A 24197-nucleotide genomic window follows, 5' to 3' on the forward strand; every position below is an offset into this window, starting at 1 on the left:
AATTTCCTTATTAAAAGTCAATTCCTTGAACTCTTAATAAGCAAATTTGCTTTATGCACAAAGGTTTAAGACAACCAATGGGTCAAGCCCCATTCCTAGGTACAAGCTCCATTGAGTTTTCTTATTTCAAATCTAGGTTTCAAAAGATATTTCCACACCCAATGAACCAAAAATCATGCAAGAGATGGCTAAATCAATGCAAGCTTTAAGTGAAGAAATAAGAAGACTAGCAATTAATGAAAGAGTCATATATATAATCAAAACATTTGCATTTACACAAGAGTTTCGTGGCTACATCTAACCCCAACAAAAATGGGTTTAGCTCTCCATTGCCATGGAGAGCTCAAGCTTAAAAATGGAAGAAAAGGAAGAGAAAGAGATACAAAGAGGAAGATGGAGTTGTTCCCACAAGCCCTAGCACTCCTCCAAGCTCTCCAAATGTGTTCTTCGTGCCTCCAAAATGCGAAAGATCTGTTTCCCTTTGCAAAAACAGAAGAAAAAGAGCCAACTTGCCACATCAGCGAACACTGGCGCTTGGCGGAAGGGTCTCACCGCCAGGCGCAAGCCACCAAACAGGGGGCAAACTTTCACGCTACCGCCCGACGGTGACCAAGTGCCGCCAGGCGGTGACCAACAGTGGCGCCTGGCTGGCGCTTTTCTGGCGCTTGGCGCTGGCGGCCCGTTGCGCTTGGCGCTGTCTCTATGTCGCTGGGTGCTTCCTGTTGATATTTTTGCTCTTCTCCTTGCTATTCCGGGTCACTCATTTGTCTGGACTTTTGGAGCAAAGCTTCCAATCTACAAAAAAGACACAAAAAAATGGGGATTAATGGTATATTTAGATCAATGTGACCCACAATGTATTTATTTACAAAAGTAAGGTAAAATTGAGGATTAAGTAGGTTAAAAGCTTTGGAAGAGATGATTTTGCTAATGAAATATACCTTGGATAATGGTAAAAATTAACATTATCAATCACCTGGAGCCAAAATTGATAACAGTTACAACAACGAACATGGTCCTCCTAATTTACGAATACAAGGCCAAGCTTGTCATAGAATTGGAAGTCTTTTACCACCTGTTGGAGAAGTACCAAGATTTGCCCAACTCTACATCTACGACACTGAAAATGAAATTCACAACAGAATGCAATCATTAAGGTAATTGTACTTAACCAATATACTTCAATCGAAAACTTATACAACTTAAGGCAATTTCAAATTATTTTTTTGTTTCAGGAATGACAACAAGGTTGATATCGAAATTGTAAAGAAGCTAACGAACATGTTAGATGAACACAATGTTCATGCAAAATCTTTTAGGATGGCAAGAGATCGCTATCGAGAGAAAGAATTTACGAATCTGAAACTAAGACTTATTGCTGATAGAACTAAGGATGGAAGGATATACAATACTCCTAATGTTTCATAAGTAGCAGCCTTAATTGTTGGTGACGTTGACAATGCTTCTCCAAGGAATATTATAATGGAAAACAGAAGTGGAAGGCTGCAAAGAATTAATAAGTTGCACACCAGTTACCTAGGATTTCAATATCCTTTACTATTTCCATATGGTGAAGATGGATATAGACATGATGTTAGGCATCGTGATATCAGTACTGGGAACAATACAAAGAGGAACCACCTAACAATCAGAGAATGGTTTTGTTTCAGAATTCAGACAAGACAAAATGAAGCCCAAACAATACTTAGATCAAAGAGATTGTTTCAACAATTTGTGGTTGACAGTTATACTATGATAGAATTTGAACGATTGTCCTTTATTAGGAATAACCAATCAGAGCTTAGAGTGGATAAGTACAATAATCTTTGTCAAACAAGTTCAAATATGCATGAAGAAGGATCAACCAAGGGCAAAAGAGTTGTTCTACCATCGACTTTCGTTGGAGGCACAAGATTTATGAATCAATTATATTTTGTAGTTATGTTGGTTTTCCAGATCTGTTTCTAACTTTCACATGCAATCCCAAATGGCCTGAGATTCGCAGGATACTGTGTAACCTAAACTTGACACCATCTGATAGGCCAGACTTGATCTCAAGGGTATTCCGAATTAAATTCGATCAACTTCTTACAGACTTAACCAAAAATCATTTCCTTGGAAAGGTTATTGCATGTGAGGATTACAATAAAACTTCAAACCTCCTATATATTAATAATTCCTAATTACATGTTATAACTTTTATAGGTTTTCAATGCAGATATGTACACTATTGAATTCCAAAAACGTGGTCTGCCACATGCACATCTACTTCTCTTCTTGCATTCCAGTTGCAAATATCCAACTACGGAAGATATTGATAGGGTTATTTCAGCTGAAATACCATGTCCTAAACAAGAGCCAAAACTTTATGAATGTGTGAAAGATCATATGATTCATGGGCCATGTGGATTAGCAAACAAATCTCTGCCTTGCATGAAAAATGGAAAGTGCTTTAGGTTTTATCCAAAGATGTTTCAAGAGACAACTACTATTTCTGAAGATGGATTCCTACACTACCGCAGACGCAATAATTCAATATCTATTGTCAAGAATGACATTTGCTTATACAACCGTTCAGTAGTTCCATACAACTCCAAGTTGTTGCTTAAGTATCAAACTCATATTAATGTTGAATGGTGCAATAGAAGTACCTCGATAAAATACTTATTCAAATACATTAACAAGGGTTATGACAGAATTACAACAGCTATAATGGATAACAACAACCAATCTTTCGCTTCACATCAAGCTGTAGATGAAATCAAGCAGTATGTTGACTGTAGATATATACCTCCCAGTGAAGCATGTTGGAGAATATTTTCATTTCCTATTCACGGAAGAAATCCAGCTGTAGAAAGGCTAATTTTTCATCTTCTTGGTGAGCAGTCAGTCTACTTCAAGGATGACGACTATATTGACAATATACTAGGAAAACCTACAGTTGCAGAATCTATGTTTACAAGCTGGATGGAATGCAATAAAACGCATGAAGCTGCAAGGAGTTTAACATACCCACTTTTGTTTCAAAGTTTGTATATGTAAAAAAGGATAGATGCTGGAAACCAAGGAAAAAGGGCAACACAATTGGAAGACTGATTTGGGTGCCACCAATAGCAGGTGAACTTTTCTATCTTAGGAGAATGCTAACAGTAATCAAAGGGCCATCATGTTACGAAGACATTAGGACAGTCAACAACATAGTGTATCCAACTTTTAGAGATGCCTGTCAAGCTTCTGGATTCTTAGCAGATGATAATGAATACATAGAAGCTATAACAGAAGCCAAAGATTGGGGATCTGGTCACTTCCTAAGGAAACTATTTGTAGCTATGTTAGTTTGTGATAGTCTTAATAGACCAGATCAAGTATGGGAAAAGACGTGACATTGGTTGTCTGATGGTATACTGCATAGAGAAAGAATAACAGCTGCAAATCCAGGTATATTTAAAATACTACCCAAAGTAATTTTTTCATTGAACACCAAAATACATGTTAGTAATTCTGATATTATTTATGCAGAATTGCAACTTAGCAATGACACCTTGGAAAATTTAACTTTATTTGAAATTGAAGACCTTCTTCTGAAAAATAGGAGAAGTTTGAAATAGTTTCCTCCAATGCCTTATCCTGATGCTTTTGCAACAACTAATTGTGGTAATAGATTGATATACTCTGAACTAGATTATAACGTGGTGGAACAACATAATCTATTTGAAAGAAACTACAATTCAATGACAGGTGAATAGTTCAAATATAATTTTATAGTAGATGATGAATGAAATAATTACAATAACCTGTGTTACAATAATTATATCCACCATTAACTTATTTCATGTTGTAGTTGAACAAAAGAACATATTTGAAAAGGTAAATGAGGCTGTTATGAAGAACAATGGTGGAATGTTTTTCTTGTATGGATATGGGGGCACATGAAAAACTTTTATGTGGTCAACATTATCATCAGCACTGCGATCAAAGGGAAAAATCATGCTGATAGTGGCATCAAGCAAAATAGCATCACTTTTGTTACCCGGTGGACGAACAACACATTCTAAATTTAGAATTTCGATTCCTATACTTGAAAATTCCATCTGTAACATTGAACAAGGTTCTGATGCTGCCCACCTATTAAGAGTAGCTCATCTTATAATATGGGATGAAGCACCAATGGTACACAAATTTTGTTTTGAAGCCTTGGATAGAATATTGAAAGACATTATGAAAGATGATCTAACATGTAATTCAGTTTTTGGAGGAAAAGTGGTTGTATTTGGAGGTGACTTTAGACAGATTCTACCTGTCATTCCTAGAGGAACTCGATCAGATATTGTCCATGCTACAATTAATGCGTCATACCTATGGAATCACTATCAGGTATTGACATTGTCCAAGAACATGAGACTTATGCAATCAGGACTCCCAAAATCTACAGCAACAGAAATTCAACAATTCTCTGATTGAATTGTTAAACTTAGAGATGGAAAGTTGTGTAAACCAAATGATGGAGTGGTTGAAATTGAAATACCACATGAATTTCTGATAACATAATTCAATGATCCTTTTCAAGCAATTGTGGATTCCACTTATCCAGAACTAATTCAAAATTACAGTGATGAAAAGTATTTAAAGAGCAGAGCAATATTGGCCAGTAGAATCGAGACTGATGATGAAATCAATGACTACATTTTGTCATTGATCCCAAGTAAAGCATTTGTTATTCGCCTAACTCCATTATCTACTATAATACATGCAACAAAAAAAACATAACACTAATACTATTTTACAGGAGAACCGAAAGAATATCTTAGTGCAGATTCCATTGATAAATCTGACAATCTCACAAATGATGACATGGATATCATTACACCAGAATTTCTAAACTCATTGACTATTTCAACATTGCCAAGCCATAACATCAAACTCAAAATTGGATCACCCATTATGTTATTAAGAAATCTGGATCAGTCTGAGGGTCTGTGCAACAAAACTAGATTAATTATTATAAGATTGGCAAATCATGTCATTGGTGCAAGACCTATTACAACGAACAACAATTGAAATGAAGTATATATACCCAGAATGTCTATGTCCCCATCCCAGTCTCCATGGCCATTCAAGCTAATTAGAAGGCAATTTTTAATTATATTATCTTATGTCATGACAATAAATAAATCTCAGGGACAATCATTAGGTTCGGTAGGATTATACCTACCGACACCAGTATTTAACCATGGTCAGTTATATGTTGCAGTTTCTAGGGTTCAGAGTAAATCAGGATTAAAGATATTAATCCGTGATAAAGAAAAAGACCTTTGTCTCATACAACAAATGTTGTCTTCAAGGAAGTCTTCCAGAATGTATAACAAGAAGCAACCTATATCTTAATGATTGTATTATGTCTCAACATTATATAGTATATGCACCTCTCTATATCTATTGCAGATCTACAATAACCATACATATTACATCTCAACAAATATAAAAAAATAAAAAAATACACAATTTTTATACAACATTGTTGCTCTTGCATTTTTTAAAACAAAAAAAAGACATATCGTTAATTATTAAGAATGAAAATGTCGAATGAAATCAAAACGAAAAATTACATGTTCTTGCTGCTTACACTACAGTTGCTGTATTCTTGCTTTCCCCTTTTCGTTCTCTCAATCTTCATCTGTTAAATGATATAAAACAATGATACCCAAAAAAGATTCTCCATCATTTAAAACAGCACCAACCAACAACGCAACAATGAAAATTACTATTTTGAACCTAATGACACCTAATTAATTTCTATATACAACACCACTATTTGAATACCCGTATTAATACTACTAATACGCATGCCAAAATGTCGTACACTTGGATATTCGAACCATATTCTGCATCAAAGACATTGCTCTTAAAAATGGTCATTTACGAAAGCCACATTCAAATAACATTATGAGATTAAAAAATGTAATATTCAACTTATATTGACATGTAATCTAAGTAAACCATTACAGATTCATTTGTCAAAATACATTACGTTTGTTGTTATAATGAATCGATTCATCTATCTATTCATCATTGATCACTTCATCTATATATTCTCTATAACATTCTAATCAATTATCGTAACGCCTCATTATTATAATAAAATAATTTAATTATTTCATTTTTAAAAAATCAATACTTTTTATACAACATTTGACAAACAAAAATCCAACCATTACGTCTCACAAACGAAATTATGATCGATTACTATACATCAAAAATTCCAAATTTCAGAAACCCATTACTTCATCCACCAAATTAAACATATCCATACATATCAAACCAAAACTGCAAACATAATTAAAAGTACTTGCGCCACACTTGCACCAAAATGTTACCACATAAGTATATATTTAGCGTTACCAATCTAAAGTCAAAAAACACCCTAAATTTTCTTAATTATTATTGTTCTGTCGTCATCTTTCTGAACTTCCAACTTGATAGAGTCTCCCACGCATAAGTTATTTTCACTGACAAATCTCTTACATCCAGATCCCAAATAACATTCAGATTTTGATCTTGCAGCCCATCTAATTGAACATTCCCAACTGTTTCCATTGCCATTTGATAGAATATACTCCTTCTTAGACCTCGACAATGCAGATCCAACAAAAGAAGCATTAAGATACTGAAAACAACAATTCAAAATGTTAACAAATTAACTGAACAATAAAATGCATACTCAAAAACAATACTGCCATTAAAGATATACATAATAGTAGCAGCGACGATGCACCAACATCATAATCAGTCAAACACTTAACCAACGAATAATCTGCACCAGGGTCAGCAACATCTGAACCAACATTGCCACTACCAGAACAGGACACACCATTTCTGCTATAATCAATCTCCATTCCTTCTAACGAAAACAGCCTATACAAGAAAACATTCTTCGAAACATAATTCAGATGCAAGTACACTTCATCTTTCAAATTATAGTACTTAAACATCTTTCCAATACCACCACGAAAAACTGTTGTACCATTTGCTTTCACATCAAACTTAAACTTAAAAGTTTTATAACAAGGATCTATGAACTGCATCTTTTCACCATAAATTACTTTCTTCTCCCAGAATAAATGAAAATATGCATCCAAGCAAATCATAGACTGCATTCCGAGAAACAGTAAATATTAGATTGGAATAAAAATGTACTAGAAGACAAAAGAATTTAATAAGGTTGGAAAGTTAACCTCTGTGGGACATAACTTCACCCGAAATGAAGACAAGAACTTGGACCACACTAAATCTTCCTTTGCAATGTAACTATTACCTAAACCAGGGTATTCGATCTCAGTCCAGTTTGTGTCGAAAATTCTGATTCGGAAATATCTATCACCACAGAACAAAGTACATATATAATGCAATTCATCCAGTTCGTAGAAATCTTCAAAATGATATGGAACTCGAAATATCCCCTTCCTAATCAAATCGTCATCGAACTCTAAGTTCATAACATTTCCCATTGGATCGGTGAAATAGTTCGTTCCAATAACCAACTTCTTTCCCCATTCAACCATAAAACCTTCTTCAAAATCTCCAAAGCCCTGTAATGCCCGTACGTGCAAGAACACATCCATATACAACATGCATGTCAGAAAAATTAACCAAACTATGCATCAATGACATTATCACAACCATTAAAAACACAACGAAAGAATTCATCAAACCAATAGAAGGTATTGAAAAACATATATATAACCAATATTCATAACGCATATGAACAGCAAAAGTTCAAAATTACTTACGTCACTCGAAGTTAGCAAGCAGATGGAGTTCTAGAATAAGTTCTTGAAGCTGTATCTGCAGGAAGACGACATCTTCTTCCACAAAAGAACCAGCCGACCAAAGAACAAAAAAATTCTAACGGAGAAGCTCAAACTGAAAAATAAACCTATTGCTTTTTCAATTATATCAAAGTATTTGAAAATATAAAACTGTACCTGAAAATATCTGACCATGTATTAATTACTGATTAAAATATATTTAAAATATATTTGACAAAGCATTAATTAATGACTAAAATATATATTAAACTATTTCGCAAAAGAGAAAAAAAATCTCGTGCATACACGAATCTGATGCTAGTTGAGATAAAACATGTAAGGTTAAAATACCTTTTTAGTCCCAATTTTCGTCAAGTTTTTTCAAATAAGTCCTAATTTTGGTTTTGTGTTCAAATAGGTCCAAATTTTCGTCAATTTTGTTTAATTGGGTCCTTTTTTGTTAACACCGTTTAAATCATTAACGACCATGAATAGTGACTGCCACGTGTCATTTCGTGATTTTTTTGAATTTTTTTTTTATTTTTATTTTTATTTTTGAATTTTTTTTTAAATTTTTTTAAAATTTTTTATAAATGTACACGTGTCAACCCAAGAGTGTGCCACATGTCACTTTGTGGTTTTTTTGAATTTTTTATTTTATTTTTTTGAATTATTTTTGAATTTTTTTGAATTTTTTTTTAAAATGTCCACGTGTCAATCTAGTAGTGTGCCACGTGTCAAAGTTAATATTCTATATTCAATTTGGTCCCTATATTTGTTATTTTTGTTCAATTAGGTCCTAATTTTTTTTAAGATTAACCAATTTGGTCCCTATAGAAGATATGACCAAATTTAATTTTTATATCAAAGTTATAATGATGTGAATTTTAATATATTAAATAAAGATATTTAATAAAAAATATGAATTTTAATATAAAAATTAAATTTGGTTTTAATTTGGAGAGGGACCAAATTGGTTAATGTTAACAAAATTTGGGACCTAATTGAACAAAAATAACAAATATAGGGACCAAATTGAATTTAGAAGACTTTGACACGTGACACGCTACTAGGTTGACACGTGGACATTTAAAAAAAATTTAATTTTTTTTTAATAAAATTCAAAAAAAATTCAAAAAAACCACGAAATAACACGTGACACACTCCTAGGTTGACACGTGTAGATTTAAAAAAAATTAACAAAATTTAAAAAAAAAATTGAAAAAAATTGAAAAAAATAAAAATAAAAATAAAAAAAATTCAAAAAAACCACGAAGTGACACGTGACAGTCACTGTTCATGGCCGTTAATGATTTAAACGGTGTTAGCAAAAAAGGACTCAATTGAACAAAATTGACGAAAATTAGAACCTATTTGAACACAAAACCAAAATTAGGACTTGTTTGAAAAAACTTGACGAAAATCGAGACCAAAAAGGTATTTTAACCAACATGTAATAATAAGAAGATACGAGAAAACGACGACGTTTGCAATGTTTTCTTCCCCTTCGTTTCCTTTTACAGTCTCGCTTTCTCTCTCTTCCCTTCAATGGAGGGTTTTACGAAGGTTTAACCCAAACTTGAAGTGATCGAGAAAGCTCCACAATTCACCAAGATGAGAAAACTTTGGCATTCGCTGTCTCACCTCGCTTGTCGGAGATCAATTTCTTCCTTCTCCAAGTCGTACGCTTGCGATGCACCCTTCAATCGCTGCACCAAAACCCACGAGTTACTCCTTCAACCCAACAAATTTGTCACCACCCCATTTCGAAACATGGGCACCCTGGTGCAGAAAACATCTCCAGTCCCCTCTAGGCAGCGCAAAATCATGGAAAAATCGCAGCTTGAGGAGACTTTTGAGTCCGCAGAAACCACCGAGGAAATGCTCAAGGCGTTCAGTAACATGGAAGCAGTTTTCGACGAGAGAGAGCTTGGTTTGGCTTCTTTGAAAATTGGCCTTAAACTTGATCACGAGGGTGAGGATCCTGAGAAAGCTCTTTCCTTTGCTAACAGAGCTTTGAAAGCTTTGGATATAGATAATTCCAACCCTTCTCTACCTGTTGCCATGTGTTTGCAGTTGTTGGGGTCTGTTAATTTTAGGTTGAAAAGGTTTAGTGATAGTTTAGGATATCTTAATAGGGCCAATAGGGTGTTGGGTAGGTTGCAGGATGAGGGTTTTGGTGTTGATGATGTTAGGCCTGTGCTGCATGCTGTGCAGCTTGAATTGTCCAATGTTAAGAATGCCATGGGAAGGAGGGAGGAGGCTCTTGAGAATCTTAGGAAGTGTTTGGAGATTAAGGAGATGACTTTTGAGGAGGATAGTGGGGAGTTGGGTAAGGCCAACCGTGAATTGGCTGAGGCTTATGTTGCGGTTTTGAACTTCAAGGAGGCGCTTCCTTATTGTTTGAAGGCGTTGGAGATTCATACGAAAGGGTTGGGGCAGAACTCAGTGGAGGTTGCCCACGATAGGAAGCTTCTTGGAATTGTGTATAGCGGGTTGGAGGAGCACGAGAAGGCGCTGGAGCAGAATGTTTTGGCTCAGAGAATTTTGAAGAATTGGAATCTCAATGCAGATTTGTTGCGCGCTGAGATTGATGCTGCAAATATGATGATTGCTCTGGGGAGGTATGATGAGGCTGTTGGTACTTTGAACGGTGTTGTGAATCAGACGGAGAAGGATAGTGAGACTCGAGCACTTGTGCTTGTGTCAATGGCGAAAGCACTGTGTAATCAAGAGAAGTTTGCGGAGTGCAAGAGGTGTTTGGAGGTTTCCCTTGGGATTCTTGACAAAAGAGAACGGATTTCACCTGTGGAAGTAGCCGAGGCATACTCGGAGATATCAATGCAGTATGAAACCATGAATGAGTTTGAAACTGCAATTTTGTTGCTGAAGAGAACACTAGCTTTGCTTGAGAAGCAGCCACAAGAGCAGCACTCGGAGGGGAGTGTTTCCGCAAGAATAGGTTGGTTACTGTTGTTGACAGGTAAGGTGCAGAAGGCTATTCCTTACCTAGAAAGTGCTGCTGAAAGATTGAAAGATAGCTTTGGTCCCAAGCATTTTGGAGTGGGTTATATCTACAACAACTTGGGGGCAGCGTATTTAGAGTTGGATAGACCCCAGTCAGCAGCACAAATGTTTGCAGTAGCAAAGGATATCATGGATGTATCTCTTGGTCCACATCATACAGATACAATTGAGGCATGCCAGAATCTTTCAAAGGCTTATGGCGAGATGGGAAGGTATGGATGGTTTTATTGTTTTAACTTCATACGTTGATATCATTTCTCTTTATTTGTTGATTATAAGAACAATTTGTTTTTTTGCACACCTATTATGGTTGTTATAATTGGTTCGGAATAGGTTAAGTAGGCTTTATTCAAAAACTGCTTTTAGGTAGTACCTAGTACCTAGGATTATTTGTCTTTTGCTCTTTCCTTTCTCGTCATCGTGTGACATATATTTGTCGAAAGACATGAGCACGTATGGGAGACAATTTTAAGATCTGTTCTCTATTTCTTTCTTTTCTGAAGTTGGTATTAGAGTATTATTTCCTTGCAAGATTTGTTGGATTTATTGTGTCACTTGCTATCAAATCATTCACAAACACCTAGTTTCATGCTCGAGATGTTCAGTCTTTGGCATGAGACCATGTGTTGAAGATCTTATATTAATTAGATATATGACTAAATTATAATATATCGGTGGATGCAAACTTTATCTTACAATCAGTTTTGTAAGGCTGAGTACACTTTAAGTCCCCTTTCTAAGAATATTATATGATGTTCTATGTCTTATGATATCTTCTTTGGTCTATCTAAACCCCAAACACACTTCGTTTGAGCATATACCCATCACTGTGCTATCCAGATTCCGTAAGAAAGAACTATTGTTTGGGACTTGTGAAATTCCTGGATGGCTGATTCTCAAAAATTCTCCTTTAATGATTTATTACTGAGAAGAGTTTGTGATGATTAATAAGTCTTGTGTTTTCACATTATGTTTATTGACAGCTTTCTTATTAGAATTGTCAGCCCTCAGTCCTTTACTTTGTGTCTGGCACCCACCCTGTTATTTTTCATCAAACTACATTTTATACTTCATTGGGCCCTCAAAATTTGTAACCACTATCCTGTGTTGTTTAATTAGCATATGATTCTGATTTGGGGCTGCATAGAGTTCTATTCGTCAAATATGAGGTAGAATGTAATTGAGTGGAAAGATGATATCCTCGAGGTTGGATCTTGAATGAAAGAGATTATGTCCTTCCATATAAGTTTTTCTTCTGTTTTGAACTTTCAGCCTAACACATTTCATGATTGAGCTTGGTCAATTTGAGCTCCATTGCCAATGTTATTTTATTTACAGTTTACAGAATTTTATTTTTGAAGTTGTTATATAATGATCATATACAGGGAATGTACGTTAGAATCATATCTATGTGGTGCAATTGTTGTTGTTTGATGAGCACACATTGGATGGTGATAGAATATAAATGCCTTTAGGGGAATCTATTTTTGCCACCGTGCTATTCCATATTTCTGCTAGTAAATTCAAAATGTCATGTTATTTGAAAAGATTGAGAAGTTAATTTCTTTTGGTAAGCTAGCTTTTATGCACAAAAGTTTCTTGGGTGGTTCAGTTGGATTTTGCTGTTTATTAAATTTAACCCAACCACCATGACTCTAGTTTAAAGGTTCTTTCACATAGCTTAAGAACAACAATAAATATACCACTTTATGAAACAATTTTATTAAAGTAATCTAACTTTTTCAATAAATGCATTATTTTAATGGAGATAGAGAAAATAATTAACTTGATGGAAAATTAGGATTAAAAAAAATTACTACTTCATTGGAATGTGAAAACATTAGTCAATTTGAGAAGTTTTTAAATGGCTAGAATTGCAGTCGTTGTGAGACGGAGTAATATGATTTTAGCTGTCCTACCTGATTACCTAAGATGCTTGACATTGTTTCGTTTTGTTCATTCATGGATATATTTTACCTAGGGAACTGATATTGTATATATAGAATTACGACAATTTTAGGAATTGGGAGGAAATGTGATTGTATTTGAACTTAGTTTTTCTTAGTTCTCAGCTTATCTATTATTGATATTAAATGTAACAATACCCTCCTATTAGGTCAATGGAATGCACAAGCTTGTTCCAGTAACTAATTTTTCTCTGTTGTTCCTCTCGGGTATCTAATACATCATACATATCTGACCAAAGGGATAAGTTCATACTTTTCTTAACAGCTGATTCCTGGAATTGCAGTTATGCCCTTGCAATTGAATTTCAACAGCAAGCCATTGATGCTTGGGAAAGCCACGGAGCAAGTGCAGAAGATGAACTTAGAGAAGCTCACCGGCTTCTTGAGCAATTGAAAAATAAGGCCCATGGTCCCTCTGCAAATGAGCTTCCAATGAAGGCTTTGCCGTTAGGGAAAACACCTGCAATAACCAGGGACTCCAAGCTGAAATCATGACATAAATCCTCAGCAGTTTAGAAGACTTCCCTTTTCAAACTGCAATTCCTTATCTGTTTACCAGTTTTGAGGCTTCCTCACAGATTTGTGGGGTAATTACTGAAATTAAGTAGTAGTTATACCCCAATCATATATATTTTGGATTTGCCATTATAAGATTTAGATTTTATTTTTCTTTTAAATTCTAAGTCAGTATTCAGTTGTTTGTCACTAATAATATGGAAATTCCTCTTCAAATAATGCACTCCACTCCCTAGTTGTTTTATAATGTTACTAGTGTAGTGTTCATGACTTATATTGGTTTTAGTTTGGAGTGAAGTTAAATTTGAATTGATGGTATTTAGTTGGATTGATTCGATTTGGAGTTTGAATATTTTTGTATTGATATGTTGATTGGTTCAAGTTATTGGATTGTGATAAAAGAAATATATTGACTTTTTTAAAGTTTTTATCTTTACTTATTGGTTGTTTATATACTTTTTAATTTTGTTTCAGTGTACGGTAAAAGTATCTCTTGTTCTTATAATAATTTTTTTCCTGTAGTTATTACTTCATAGATTTTTTTTTTAATATGATAAAATGTTATATAATAAATATGGCAAAATTAAGATATTTGGTATTCAATCTTAAAATGTTTTAATTAGAAGTTTGAAAATATTTGATCTAAATCATCTTCTTGGTTGAAGTTGAAGTATGATAATCAAATAAATTCTATTTAGTTTAGTTTGAATATAGAGATGAAACATCAAAACATGTCTGTTGCTATAAATAGTTTAATTTATCGAATCAAATTGATTTGATGAATACCCTTTTAGAAGGGTCTAGTGTCACTTGCGTTTAGAATATTGATTCCTATTTCTTCTACATTGCTGAATTGCGCCGTGGTTTCAACTTTCAAACGAGGACGATCTTAACATAGAATATGCACGAAGGATATACTAAAATGGACGAAATATTAAACATCAATAGGGTGTTTTTTTTACTCAACGTGTCATAATTTAAAATGGACGAAGCATTAAATAATGAAGAACAATATGGACAGTGACGTTTATGGAGATTGTTTATAGCTCTCTCAGAAGGTAAGTTTTACAGATGGTGAATAAGTAATTCCAAAACATATTGTAAATAGCAAAGCTTCATGTAACCATCCATGAGTACAATTTAGTTATTTTGTATCAGTATCCTTATAACAGTACAGTTGCAGTTTTTTTATTATTGGCTGCAACATTCCTGAAAAGTTGTGACATTACAAAAGATCAGTAACGAATAGCCACGGGGAGATAGTGGTTAGGAGCTGAAGACCAACCACAGTGTTGAAAATGAAGCCATTTAATGCTGTATCATGCAGTTGCCCTCTGTTCATATGATTGCAATGAGGCAAAAAGGTAGTATTAGTCATAATTTCCAGAAAAGACATTTCTCAGGCTGCTACTTATGCTTGCTCATTGCATGGGACCCTATACTCTCTGGCTTCCAATAAATAGCTTCTACTTATAGCACATGCTTGCTTGTTCTACCCCCATACACATTCTCTGGACCCAAATACAATACACCCAAATCAAATAAAGTAAATGAAATAATGAGCATCATAGCATGCAGAAAAGAAGGACCCGGAATTATAACTCTCAACTACTAGTTTACCCAGTGAAAAGAATAAGTATGAAACTCATACACTGCTAACAATCATTTACATTCATCTCAGAGTAAAACCAAACTTTAGAAAAGGAAAATACCCACGCCTTGCAATTTAAGCAAGGTACTAATTACTAATCCTAAAAGCAAAGCTTTTTACTTTTCTTTTTCACAACAATTCCACTGTCAGACTCACTAAGTCACTATCATTGCAAAAGTCACTCTACACACAGCATTTGCTTGCTTCTGCCAATTCTCACCACTGAGATTCAAAGATCTTTGCTTCATTTGGATGATGAGTAAGCCAACCCAAACTTGAAGATCTCCATTTTGATGACTGAAAGTAGAAAAAGACACAAACTCCAATTCTGATGCAAGAACAACATATTTTTATAACTGCATCTAGGTGTTGTCCACAAAACAAAAGAGATGAAAAAAATGAAAATCTTCTCACACTAAACATCATTCTCCAGAGGAAGAACTGCATTTTTGGACCCCTTTCCATAACAAAATGGGAAGAATGCTCTTCTACATCTGCTGTTATAGTACTCACTGGCACTAGCCTCATTCTGGTGCCTGTTTCGTTGTATTGTGACTTGAGCATCCAAGTATGTCTGTCTATCATGTGCTGAATCCATTGAGAAAGATCTTCTAATTGGCTGAATGAGAAACTGGTCATCTTTCTTTCTGATATCAATACACTCATCTCCCATGATGGAAACATGGTGGCACTTCCATGGTTTCAAGTGCTCCACCTTCCTTGTAGAGTGGTTTCTATGTGCCAAGCTTCCCCTTGAGTCATTCCTCTCTTGTTGTACCTGTGGAAGCATTGCTCCAGGCTCTCCCCCCAGTTCAATAACCACAAAATCTTCATCACTACCCATATTGGAGAGCAACTGAGAATCCTGAGGAGAAGAACTTGGAGCTATGATATGATCCAACGGACAGTGTGTGTTGCCTGAAATGCTTGATCTGCAAAGTGGGCAATTGGAATTGGCCTGAAGCCACACGTCAATGCAGTCCAAATGAAAGGCATGGTTGCAATTGGGAAGAACTTTTAGCACATCACGTTCCTTAAACTCAGCCAAACAAACCACACAGCCATACACACTTTGATCCTCACCTTCTTCTCCTTTTATGAACTGAAAAGTTGGGATTTCTCTGATGATAGACTCATCTAGCCCTCGGTTCCACATAGCAGGAGAGAATGCTATGAAGGGATCCTCATTGTGTCGTATTCTCAGGAGGGAAATCCATCTCATTGGGTTAACTTGACGCCAGTTTGAGCAGTATTTGGTTAAGAAAGTGAAGTAGCTGAGGAGCAGCAAAACAGTGGCCAAGATACTGAGCACAACAATGACAAATATTGGAAAAGCATAGTCTGAGGAAGAAGGTTGTGGTTGGTGTTGAAGTGTTTCAGCCAGGGCTTTCATAGGTGGGAGAGCTTCATATCCAAGCTTGTTGTTGTAGGAGTGATTCTTGTTCAGTGCCATAAGCAAAGATGTGAATAAGAGATGAGGAATGACTACATAAATAGGTTTGACTAACGTGGTTACCTTTTTTTTTATTTCGTTGAATGTAGTTTAGGATCAAAGATTAATGTTATCTGTTAATCTGTCACACCATATTGATACAAGTAAAGAAAAAAAATATTGTTGTTAAAGGTAAAAAAGTCATGCTAGCAAGTGAATTACATAAATAAGAGAAATGATAATATTATAATAGTAGATAATAGGAGTCAAAGAAGAGTTGAGGAAAGTGTAAAAGCTATGAAAGAAGAAATGGATTAGTTGTAAGTATCAGGCTAAGAAACATTTGGTGATTAATGAGAAGGCAAAGAAACAAGTTGTGACATGAAGAGAGGCACGAGTGGTCAATATTTGTAGCATGTTTTAGTCTCCTTTCAATGGGTTACTTACTCTTGGAGGTTTCTCTTTTCTCTTATATCAACTTTGCCTCCTCCTCAATCTCACTTGTCAGATCACATCTGATACGTGTTTTTTATGGCCCTACCACCTCACAAGTAATCCCTAATTATCAGCTCACATTTATCTTTTATTATCTCAATTTAACTTAAGTGCAAATTTTACTTTACATTTCAATTTTGTAAACTTGAGTTAAATTTAAAATTTACTTTTTAAGAAAATTTCTTAGTCATTCGAAATCTATTATAATAAAATTTATTGTTTGTTAATCTATTGTGTCAACTTCTATCGGATTATCACTAATATCTAGTCTCACATATGCTGTAGAGAGTATATTAAAAATTCTACATTAATTAAAAATAAGACAAAATTAAAATATTATAAAATTGAGTAGATCTTAAAATTTATTTCTTAATATCCTCAACATGGTATCAGATAACGTGAAAATATGAAAAGTTATGACACATCACACACAGGGATTCTCTTATGTAACTTCTTTTAACACAGTTCTAGGGGGGACAAACTTTTTACTACATCTTTGTTTGGATTCAACGTTCCCACACTGCAAAATATTGTGTTATGGCTTAATCATACATTATTACATTTATTAGGAACAACTTCACACTGTCAATGGCTTTCACACTCTTCTAATGATGAGATAATATCTGATTGAATGGTAAGATTTGTAGTAATAACAGTCCCTGCTTTCAATCATTATCATTTTAACACAAGCAATTTGGTTTTTCTTTTTTTTCCTTCAATTTAATATGGGTTGGGCCGGCCAAACAAAAGTCTGGTGGCCTGAGAAACATCTTCTTCAGATAATTTTCCAAGCCTTATACAAAAATATTATATTATTTTAGGTATCAAATATCAATCGTGGACCCAAAAAAATCGGAGATATCACTCAAAAAAAAACATAGATTTTTAAAATTAGATAGCCGGCAAATGATTCTCTGAAATAATAAAGAACAAATCATACCAAGAGTTTACACGTTAGGTCTTAAAATATACACTTCATTGGTTAATCAATCGTTAATACTATGAAGTAGGACTAATTTAATTAAATAAGATACATATTAAAAATTGACTTGCTATTTTCGTTTCAAAGTATTAACATATAATCTAATATACATGACAGGATCAACATTTTCATCATGTAGAGTCAAAAGGATTTAGAAATTCACGACATGTATTTTTCTTGTTCCTCTTCAACATCAAGAGACCCCAATCCATTTTTGGCTTTAGTCTCAGTGGTGAAACAGAACCAAAACTACTAAAATTAAGACCATGTAGATTCAATCATGAATCTCTCCCTGGAGACTACATATTCCCACCAGAATTAAGACCAGGAGACCTTAAAATCCCCTTTGGCAGCAACATTTCTGTGATTGACCTCAGTGAAGAAGAAAATGGTAATAGAACCAACACAATTCAGAAAATTATCAAGGCTTCTGAGGAGTTTGGATTCTTTCAGGTTCAGATAATGATAACTTTTTTTTTATTTTTTATTACTACTATAATATTACTTTTGGTAAAAATTAAGATTTCTCCTATGCAGAAGTAAAACATTTATAGAGTACTCAACATGTTATATGGTAATGTTTTAACAGAATGTCATGTATGATTAGAGCAGGTTATGAATCATGGAATTTCCGAGAATGAAATGAACGAAGCAAGAAGTGTTTTGAAGGAATTATTTGAGATGCCAGCAGAAGAAAAGCAGAAACTGTGTTCAGATGATCCTTCCAAGACATGCAAGATGTTTCAGTGTCAATTTTGCAACTGAAAAGGTTCATCTGTGGAGAGACAATTTTAGACACCCATGTCATCCTTTGGAGCAGTGGCAACACCTCTGGCCTGAAAATCCAACTAGATACAGGTAAACGAAAGTGGGTAATTATAAAAGTTGTACCTTTTCATTTAAAAAAAAAGGAAGAAAAACTCTTTTGATTTGTTCAGATGAAAAACTGTCTTGTCTTATTTGAGTTGAAGAATTGTTTTTGCTGCATTCAAATCAAAAGGTTCTATTCAACCAACTAGTTACTAGAAGTGTATATAGGGTTGTCTTCCATAGTAGTCTTGTTCATCTTTTGCAGAGAGAGAGTGTTGGGTCGTTATTAAAGTATAATGCAAATTCTAGAAGAATCTAAAAAAATATAAGATAGAGTTATTGAAATGTAAAGAAATTTCTAGAGTATTGGAGAAAAGCCTAGGATAGAAAGAAAAATCAAGAACATTCAACTATGTAGAAAAATCTAGAAGTATTTGCATTAGTTCTAGCTAGGAGTTTCTAGAATAATCTATGGGTCTATAAATACCCATGTATCCTACCATTTTGTAACATGAAGAACAACTAACACAACATCCAATACAACTACTCTCAACTACAAATACACTTCTCCAACTACTACTTTCACACTCTACTACCTACACATTTTCTCTATCCCTTCAACTATCCCTTTCACAACCTTGAATTACTATCAGTGGTACCAGAGCTACGTTCGGTCATCTACTGGGCGTAGATAAACTTTTCAACTACTTCAAAAAAATTAGAACTTCATTCTATACTACTTCCAAAATATTTTCTAAACTTATGGCCACTACCAATCAAACATCATCAATTCCAGTACCTATTTTCACAGGAGAAAATTATGATTTTTGGAGTGTCAAAATGAAGACATTCTTTCGCTCCCAAGATTTATGGGACATTATAGAAGAGGGATTCACTATTCCAGAAGACACTTCCGCTCTTACTGCAGCTCAGAAGAAGGAGTTGAAGGAAAACAAACAGAAGGATTCAAGGGCTTTATTTTCTCTTCAACAAGCAGTTGATGACACAATCTTTCCGAGAATAATAGGTGCCACAAACGCAAAGCAAGCTTGGAACACAATACAAGAAGAGTTTCAAGGAAGTGATGAGGTACGCAATGTTAAACTTCATTCCCTAAGACGAGAGTTTGAATTAATAAGAATGAAAGAATCTGAAACCATTAAAGACTACTATTCTAGAATAAAGGAAATAGTTAGTCAGATGAGAGCCTATGGGGAAACTATTCTTGACAAAAAAATCGTTGAGAAAATTTTAATTTCTATTCCCCAAAAATATGATGCAATCGCAACTGCGATTGAACAAACAAAAGATCTGGCCACATTGTCAGTAACACAACTAATAGGCTCTCTTGAAGCTTATGAACAAAGATTGAAAAGGCATGAAGAAGACTCGGTCGAAAATGCCTTTCAATCAAAACTAAAATTACGGTCTCAGAATAAAGAATATGAAGGAAACAAAAGTAGAGGAGAAATTTCTAGAAATAAAGAAAATTCTAGAAGCTTCCCTATGACTCGTCAAGGAAAATATCCCCCATGTGGCATATGTAAAAAGACAAGTCACATGGAAAAAGATTGTTGGCATCATGGAAAACCTCAATGTCAATACTGCAAGAAATTTGGCCACGTAGAGAAGTATTGTCGTAATAAAAATAAGCATCAAGCAAACTTTGCTGAAGAACATAATCAGGAACAACGCTTATTTTATGCCAATCAAGAATCTCCTAACAGAGGAGAAAGTTGGTACTTGGATAGTGGATGCAGCAATCACATGGCCAAAGATCAAAGCATCTTCAAAGACATTGATAAATCTGTCAATGTCAAAGTTTGACTAGGAAACGGTACCATAGTGGAGTCTCAAGGCAAAGGAACTGTCATGGTGGAGACAAAGAAAGGTACGAAATTCATCAAGGATGTTTTATTGGTTCCCAATCTTAAAGAGAATCTTTTAAGTATTGGTCAAATGATGGAGAATGGATATTCTCTCCACTTTGAGAAAGATACATGCAAAATTTATGACAGTAGAAAGACAGAAATTGGCCAAGTAAAAATGGAGAAGAGAAATAGAAGCTTTCCCATAAGCTTCAAACCTGGAACTAATATTGCCATGAAGGCAGAAGTTGATGACTCGTGGCTTTGGCATAGGAGATTTGGCCACTTCAACACATATGCCTTAAAGCTTCTATATAAGAAAAACATGATGAGAGATCTTCCATGCTTAAAAGAGAATAATGAATCATGCGAAGGATGTCTCCTTGGTAAACAACATCGATTACCATTCTCGACCAACAAAGCATGGAGAGCAAAAGACTTACTAGAGTTGATCCATACTGATGTTTGTGGACCAATGAGGACACCTTCACATCACAACAACAGGTACTTCATCCTCTTCATTGATGACTTCTCTAGAATGACATGGGTTTATTTCTTAAAGGCAAAGTCAGAAGTCTTTGGAATATTCAAGAAATTCAAGGCCCTTGTTGAGAAGCAAAGTGGAAAACAAATAAAAGTACTTAGAAGTGATCGTGGAAAGGAGTATACATCTCGCGAGTTTGACAAATTCTGCGAAGATGAAGGCATAGAGAGACAACTCACAGTCGCATATACTCCACAACAAAACGGTGTATCAGAAAGAAAAAATTGCACAGTCATGGAGATGGCAAGATCAATGCTAAAAGAGAAAGGTATGCCTAACATTTTTTGGGCTGAAGCAGTCTACACTGCAGTTTACATTTTAAACAGATGTCCAACTAAGGCGGTCAAAGACAAGACTCCTATTGAAGCTTGGAGTGGAAGAAAGCCATCAGCCAAACACCTACGAGTATTTGGATCTATCTGCTACATACATGTTCCTGATCAAAGGAGGCACAAGCTTGAAGACAAGACTATACGAGGAATATTCTTGGGATATAGCACACAATCAAAAGGATATCGAGTTTACAACCTACAAACAAAAAAGCTCGTCATTAGTCGAGATGTTGAAATTGATGAAAATGCTTCTTGGAATTGGGAAGAAGAAAAAGTTGTTAAAAGCACCACTTTAGTTCCAGTGCAACAATATCAAGAAGAAATTCAAGAAGATGCAGAAGCTTCAGGTACGCCTTCTCCACCTCCATTAGAAGATTCTTCACTAGAGTCCACTTCAAGACGAGTAAGATCTTTGGTAGACATATACGAAACCTGCAATATGGCCATAATTGAGCCTAACTGCTATGAGGAAGCATCAAAGCAAGAAATATGGGTCAAGGCTATGGAAGAAGAGGTTAAAATGATTGAGAAGAATAACACTTGGGAGCTCGTAAACTATCCTCAAGGAAAAGACATCATTGGAGTGAAATGGGTATATAAAACAAAGCTCAATCCTGATGGAACTATACAAAAGCATAAGGCCAGATTGGTCACAAAAGGATACTCACAACAACCAGGAATCAACTACAATGAGACATTTGCTCCAGTCGCACGACTAGATACAATAAGAGCTCTAATAGCCCTAGCAGCACAAAAAGGATGGAACATCTATCAACTAGATGTCAAATCAGCCTTCCTAAATGGAGTGCTCGAAGAAGATATTTATGTTGAACAACCTCAAGGCTTCATCAATAAAGGCAATGAAGGCAAAGTACTAAGACTAAAAAAAGCCTTATACGGCTTGAAGCAAGCTCCTCAAGCATGGTATAGCAAGATTGATCAATACTTCATCGATCAAGGATTCAGGAGGAGCAAAAGTGAGCCAACACTATATATTAAAGCACAAGGTCAGTATCACCTCATTGTCTCCTTATATGTCGATGATCTTATCTATACAGGAAACAATTTGGAGATGATGAAAGAATTTAAAGAAGACATGATGAAGACATTTGAGATGACCGACCTTGGGTTGATGAACTATTTCCTCGGTATAGAGGTGAAACAACAAGAAGACGACATATTTATCTCTCAAAAGAAATATATTGAAGCCCTATTGAAGAAGTTCAAGATGTATGATTGTAAACCTGTCGCTACTCCATTGGTGGTAAATGAGAAACTACAAAAAGATGATGGAGCACAAGAAACAGATGCATCACGCTATAGAAGTTTGATTGGAAGTCTCTTATATCTCACAACCACAAGACCAGACATTATGTATGCCACAAGTCTTCTATCAAGATTCATGCAAAAGCCAAGTCAGATTCATTATGGAGTAGGGAAAAGAATTTTAAGATATCTACAAGGCACAAAGGAGTTTGGAATATGGTACAAAATCATGACTAACTCAAGGATCATTGGCTACACCGATAGTGATTGGGCAGGATCAATAGATGACATGAAGAGCACCTCAAGCTATGTTTTCTCGCTTGGATCGGGAATATTCTCTTGGGCATCAAAAAAGCAAGCAACTGTTGCACAATCAACAGCTGAAGCAGAATATGTGGCTGCTGCTGAAGCAACAAGTCAAGCTATATGGCTTCGAAAGATATTCAAAGATATGGGAGAGAAACAAAGTGGACCTACTACAATCAACTGTGATAATAAATCAGCTATCGCAATGACGAAGAACCCAATACATCATAGTAGAACAAAACACATAGCAATTAAATACCACTTCATCAGAGAAGCGGAAACAAATATGAAGATACGACTTGAGTACTGCCCGACAGAAGATCAAATTGCAGATATCTTCACAAAGGCCTTACCAAGACCAAGATTTGAACTACTACGCGCTATGCTTGGAGTTACCGAATTTGCATCAAGGAGGAGTATTAAAGTATAATGCAAATTCTAGAAGAATCTAAAAAAATATAAGATAGAGTTATTGAAATGTAAAGAAACTTCTAGAGTATTGGAGAAAAGCCTAGGATAGAAAGAAAAATCAAGAACATTCAACTATGTAGAAAAATCTAGAAGTATTTGCATTAGTTCTAGCTAGGAGTTTCTAGAATAATCTATGGGTCTATAAATACCCATGTATCCTACCATTTTGTAACATGAAGAACAACTAACACAACATCCAATACAACTACTCTCAACTACAAATACACTTCTCCAACTACTACTTTCACACTCTACTACCTACACATTTTCTCTATCCCTTCAACTATCCCTTTCACAACCTTGAATTACTATCAGTCGTTTTCAGTTGAAGTGAAGAAGTTGGCTTCTAGGATCTTGAGTTTGATAAGTGAAGGGCTTGGTCTATGAGCAAGACTGAACCTACTGGTGGTATCAGAGTAAATATTTCGTCTTGGTGACTAACTTAGACGACAACGTCAATTTTTGTTGATCGGAATACAGGTAATAAGTAACGGAAAGTTAATAAGTGGTGAGCACCGTGTTGTGACAAATTCACATGATATTTGACAAATTCACGTGATACATGAGTGATAGAGCCAGCACTTTCAAGTACAAGGATTTCAACTCTCACTACTTTGCCAAATATGGTGATACAGAAACAGTACTCAAATCATTTGCAGCACAAAAGGGTTAAATGAATTGTAGAAAAGGTAAAGGTATATTGAATGATGTAATAAAGGGAAACT

General features: G+C 35.0%; 2 protein-coding genes and 2 pseudogenes across 2 annotated transcripts; 3 read left to right on the plus strand and 1 right to left on the minus strand.

The window, feature by feature from the left end:
* Positions 1–460: 460 nt before the first annotated feature.
* On the plus strand, positions 461–5363 carry LOC114191238 (annotated as a pseudogene).
* A 3929-nt stretch (positions 5364–9292) lies between these two features.
* LOC114191983 (protein KINESIN LIGHT CHAIN-RELATED 1) lies at positions 9293–13650 on the plus strand. The gene is made up of 2 exons (XM_028081472.1): positions 9293–11044; positions 13084–13650. Exons 1-2 carry the CDS (start codon positions 9420–9422, stop codon positions 13292–13294), a joined length of 1836 nt encoding a protein of 611 aa, XP_027937273.1. The 5' UTR covers positions 9293–9419; the 3' UTR covers positions 13295–13650.
* Positions 13651–14910: 1260 nt separating this feature from the next.
* LOC114190880 (RING-H2 finger protein ATL16-like) lies at positions 14911–16600 on the minus strand. Its single transcript, XM_028079948.1, has one exon. The coding sequence runs from the start codon at positions 16417–16419 to the stop codon at positions 15382–15384; it is 1038 nt and encodes a 345-aa protein (XP_027935749.1). The 5' UTR covers positions 16420–16600; the 3' UTR covers positions 14911–15381.
* A 232-nt stretch (positions 16601–16832) lies between these two features.
* On the plus strand, positions 16833–23859 carry LOC114191239 (annotated as a pseudogene).
* Positions 23860–24197: the final 338 nt, after the last annotated feature.

Source organism: Vigna unguiculata, chromosome 7 (assembly GCF_004118075.2).
Source record: "Vigna unguiculata cultivar IT97K-499-35 chromosome 7, ASM411807v1, whole genome shotgun sequence".
Taxonomy (NCBI): domain Eukaryota; kingdom Viridiplantae; phylum Streptophyta; class Magnoliopsida; order Fabales; family Fabaceae; genus Vigna; species Vigna unguiculata.

What these genes read in the sequence shown, in the direction of transcription:
- LOC114191983 (XM_028081472.1), top strand. Translation starts at nt 9,420, where the DNA reads ATGAGAAAACTTTGGCATTCGCTGTCTCACCTCGCTTGTCGGAGATCA. An exon ending in GCTTATGGCGAGATGGGAAG is followed by an intron (nt 11,045 to 13,083) that starts GTATGGATGGTT and finishes CTGGAATTGCAG; the next exon opens with TTATGCCCTTGCAATTGAAT.
- LOC114190880 (XM_028079948.1), bottom strand. Translation starts at nt 16,419, where the DNA reads ATGGCACTGAACAAGAATCACTCCTACAACAACAAGCTTGGATATGAA.